Source organism: Armigeres subalbatus, chromosome 1 (genome assembly GCF_024139115.2).
Source record: "Armigeres subalbatus isolate Guangzhou_Male chromosome 1, GZ_Asu_2, whole genome shotgun sequence".
Classification (NCBI taxonomy): Eukaryota; Metazoa; Arthropoda; class Insecta; order Diptera; family Culicidae; genus Armigeres; species Armigeres subalbatus.
In genome coordinates this window covers 282,060,114-282,064,827 of record NC_085139.1, presented here as the reverse complement: position 1 = coordinate 282,064,827, position 4,714 = coordinate 282,060,114, and the positions used below count along the sequence as shown (strand labels likewise).

The window sequence follows — 4,714 nt, the reverse complement described above, 5'->3', positions numbered from 1 at the left end:
TGCTCCCTCATGAATTATGAGGAAGTCTTCTCCTATGAATTATAGGAAATTTCTTCTCCTTGTATTTGAGTAATTCCTTCGATAGGACTTCTAAAAAGTTCCTTCTACTAGAATTCCAGTGAAATTGTGGGGGAGGGTGCTTCATACTCCCAGTTTTTTAATTCACTCCAAGAATTCCTTATATATTCTGGGTTCCCTTATCCAGAAGTTTAAAGAATAAACTTCAAGAATTCCTGGACAGAAAATAAAGAAATTCCTAAAGAAATTTTTTTTTTTTTTTTTTTTTTATATTTTTATTAAAGTGATTTTTAAGATGGTACAAAGTTCATCACTAAACCTAAAGAAATTTTCAAAGGAATCTTGGATGCATTTTCTCATTGTATTCCTGAAGGATTATTTAAAAGCGTACAATATAAATTATGCTTATTGCCATTAATGCAAAAAAGTATTGCTCGTCAACACCGTAGAAATGATAATTTCGAATCGCGCCGATCCGAGCCGCCGACGCCGAAAACAACCGCGGCGTGGCGCCGGCTTAGTCGCCGCCGCCGTTTGAAGATTGCGTTCACGCCGCCGCCGGTTCAAAGTGGATCGGCGCACAGGTCTAAATCAATCTACCTTCATATGTTGTACCGCGCATAAAAAACCTGCGCTTTTTCAGTCGCAACCAAAAATAAGGTCCAGATCAAGATGAATACACCACTAGATGTTCCAATCTGCCAAATTCACGATTCAGACATTTTGGATTTTAGTAGTTATGGGAGAACCAGCAACTTTGTTTCCGTTTTGCACTGAAATGAATTTCCCACCCCCGCCTTCCATAAACTTGGCAGATTGGAGCACCTACTAGTGTATTGATCTTGGTCAAGATAATCGCCTAAGAAAAACATATCTCCAGAAAAAAGGTATGTACTTTGATATTTTTGAAAGATTGGCAGACACGTGGTGGATTATAGCAGTGAATGATATCACGTGCAATTTGTACTGTGGATAAATTTTGCACATAATTCATGAAAATTTCTTCAGAAATTTCACAGAAAAATGTTCCTAGTTTGTACAGGAACATTTCGGAAAATCCACGAAATGTTTCGGTTGGGTATTCTTCGAAATGTTCACAGAAAATTCGTTAAATTTTCCGCGGGAGATGCTTCAAAATGTGAACATCTACAAAAAATGGATTTCAACGGCGAATTGTTCGAAAGTTTCGTAAAACATTCTGTGAAATTTGCGCGACATTTTTAAATTTATATGAAAAATTCTTTGGGATTCCCACTGTGAATTTCACAAAAATTTAATTATAATTGACCAGAACTTCCACGTGATTTGAAAAAAAAAATCACAGAATACTGTTCGGTATTCCATCAAACAAATCCTAATTTTGAGGGAATTTATTTGGATTTTCACAGGGAATTATTTGTATTGGCTATAAGTATAAGTAATTCCCCGGAAATTTACAATTACCTATTCACTTTAAGTAACAAGTTTTTTTAAGGCGTTTCATTGACAATCATATGTCCATTTTCGATGAACTTCATTGTAGATATTAATTTGGTATTACTTAGGTCTACATTAAAATGATAATTTTATTATCAATCGATTGCAACATTTGAAAAGTTATCGCCGATGACAACTCGCTTAATTTTTACACTAGAGAAGTAATCAAATGATAATTCCAAAAATTGTCGTATGAGAATGATTCAGCACAACCCTGGTTGCCGCTGCAACCATTACCGACGCAAACTGGAACAGAGACTAACCACCCGCCACTAAGTCAGTCTCAAATCCCCGGTGGCTCAGAAATACCCATCGTTAAAGCAGGGCTGTCAACGGAGTTTGGTGATCATTCTATGGAGGAAGTCAGAGAGAGACGCGATAAATAAGTTTGACAGTTCATTGATAATAATTATTATTTCTTCACGTGAGTTGCGTCGAACTTTACGTTTACTCCGGCAGCAATCATCAAAAACGAGCCGAAGAAAATTTCCCAGAACGCATCCACTGCAGCAGCGAAGAAGATTCCGAGCCCTCGGCTGGCATCTATAGATGTAAGCGAGAAGCTGCTGGCAAACGCCCCAATCTTTCGAGAGAAAACGCGCGTGTAAGTTTGCAGAAACGAACTGCGCCAGCTAAAAGCCTTGTAATTTGACTATGCTGGCTGACTCAAGGTCTTTAGTTAGCCTTGCAAACAAAGACGCAGAATCCGGAGATGGCGAGGTCGATTCTCGATCTGATCTGTAGTACTATGGAAGAAGAAGCTTGCAATGCACTATCGAGATTGTCTGATTCACCGAAACCAATTGCTAAACTGTTTGCAAGTTTTAAATAGTATGATAATATATATAAATATTGTAATACACTGGAGCCGTTTTTTACGCGGAGGATATGGGCTGTGTAAATTAAAACAACGTGTAGAGTCATCGGAAACCGCGTCTGAATGAACCGCGGATATCCCGAAATTCAAGTGAAAAAAACATAAAAAGCGATTCGTGTAAAAAACCGCGTGAAAAACGTCTTCAGTGTACATCGGGTATGAAGCTTTGTCTCTTCCATGATCGAATGGTCCAAGAAAATTGAACATCCATCGAAAAACGGCTGATATACTAACAGTCAAAGTCTACCATATTTTCCTAAAGTTTTTCGATTTTTTGCAGTAGTAAAGTGTACCCCATATAGAAAAGACAGACGTAGTTCTACGTCAAAAACCCACGCGCGATTGGAGCTATCAAAAACTGACTGCTCGCTTCTAACGAAGAACAGGGACTGAGGTGTGCCCTTAAAAACGCGAGGTTTTTTGCCTTTCTCGTACAACAAAGTTGTACCGAAAGGCTATAGGACTACTCCAAAAAACAACTTTTGACAGAAGGCCCGGAGACTCATAGTGTTATATACCGATCAACTCAGTTTGACGAAACGAGGTGATGTCTGTATGTGCGTATGTATGTGTGTGTGTATGTGTGTGTGTGTGTGTGTGTGTGTATGTGTGTGTGTGTGTGTGTATGTGTGTGTGTGTATACACATTTTGTAGACACATTTTTTGGAACTTAGCATTACCCGATTCACTCGCAACAAGTTGCATTCGACGTGAAATGCGATCCCATTGTTTGCTATTGAAAACTGGAAAATCATTGTTTTTTCCCAAGGGTCCCCCCTTGGAAATTTTTTTTTCAAAATCGAAAATAAAATTACTTTTTTGCAAGTATAGTGGCAATGCATAGTAATTAATGCTAAACATGCAAAATTATGGAAATTATGCGATCTATTCCCCTAAAGTGCTTTTTTGACCTTTCTTATGTGATTTTTCAGTACATTTTACGATGCACGAGAAAGGCATCATCACCGCTAGGTGGATTAATCTGGATTTTTTAAATTGGAATCCGTGAGGATTATCCTTAAGTCTCTGATTTACTCCAATCCTTAACTTTCTCCTATCGACAAGTTGCCGTAACTAGTTGCATCCCTCTCCAAAGATGCTAGGAAGATAATCGAATCAGTCTAGCATTCGGCTTCAAATTATCCAGTCGCCTGGAACCTGCTGGAAAATCGATTCGACAATAAAAGGATAGTAGTCAGAATGTTTATCGATGGTCTATTTCAGATTGAGCCTCTCATAAGACACTCGTGTAGATGATTTTGAGCGGAACCTGTGTATGATCGACAAGATGGGCATTCGTCCACGCTGAAGCAGTAGGAAACGTACCACAAATCAACAGAGGTTCCCAAATACGAATACGTTATCAAGTTCCTTCGTACTTATCTTACTGTGCTACAATCTCTGACTCCGTCGAAGCCACGCTCGTTAGATATACCCAAACCGGAGTCGTACCGGTCACAAATGTCAAAAATTAATACAGTTCACACCGTTACTACTGCTAGTTCAACGCTCGTCGATGCTACACCTGTTGGGAAGTTCGAAGGAGATTGCCTTTCTAAGACTCTTCGCTCTCGAACGTCACCTGCAAACCAACTCCGAACCGATGGGAGCATACTCGGCTTTTATCGAAGAATATCATCAATTGAACTATATGCGAGAAATTGGCGAAGAAGAAATTTCTGCTAGTTGTCTTTCGTACTATCTCCCGCACCACGCCGTGGAGAAAGCAGACAGTACAATCACGAAGCTTCGAGTAGTCTTCGACGCTTCGTGTTCTACTGATAGTGGGATCTCGCTGAATCAAGTACTGAGTGTAGGCCCAGTCATTCAAGATGAGCTGTGTGCAATCATTCTGCGGTTACGAAGCATCGCTTCGTTGTTATTGCTGACATCGAGAAAAATGTTTCGGAAAATTCGAGTCCATTCCGCTGATTACCCGCTACAGCGAGTTCCCTGGCGTAGCTCGCCGTACCTTTGAGCTAACAATGGTGACGTACGGCACCGCTTCTGCCCCATATTTTGAAACCAAGAGCAGTTATCCAAAGATGGGTCGGAAGAATTTCCCCTCGCTGCGTTCACATTAGCAAAAAAATTTTACAAGGACGACATGTTAACCGGTGTCGACGATGTGGACGAAGGTGCAGAACTCTGCCAGCAACTTCTACAATTGATGCAGTCGGCCAGCATGAGCTTACGTGAATGGACATCGAACCTCCCACGTACCAGCATAGCTCCGCGATGAACGAAGTACATTTTCGCTGGACTCGTTTTCCACTCCAACCAAGACATTGAGACTTCAAGGGCAACCAGTGAACGACTTGTTTCGATTCTCTGCCCCTTAAT

General features: G+C 40.3%; 1 protein-coding gene across 1 annotated transcript; it reads left to right on the top strand.

Annotated features, from left to right (window-relative positions):
• Window positions 1-3,887: 3,887 nt before the first annotated feature.
• Window positions 3,888-4,349, top strand: LOC134207389 (uncharacterized). The gene has a single exon (XM_062683113.1). It carries the CDS (start codon window positions 3,888-3,890, stop codon window positions 4,347-4,349), a length of 462 nt encoding a protein of 153 aa, XP_062539097.1.
• Window positions 4,350-4,714: the final 365 nt, after the last annotated feature.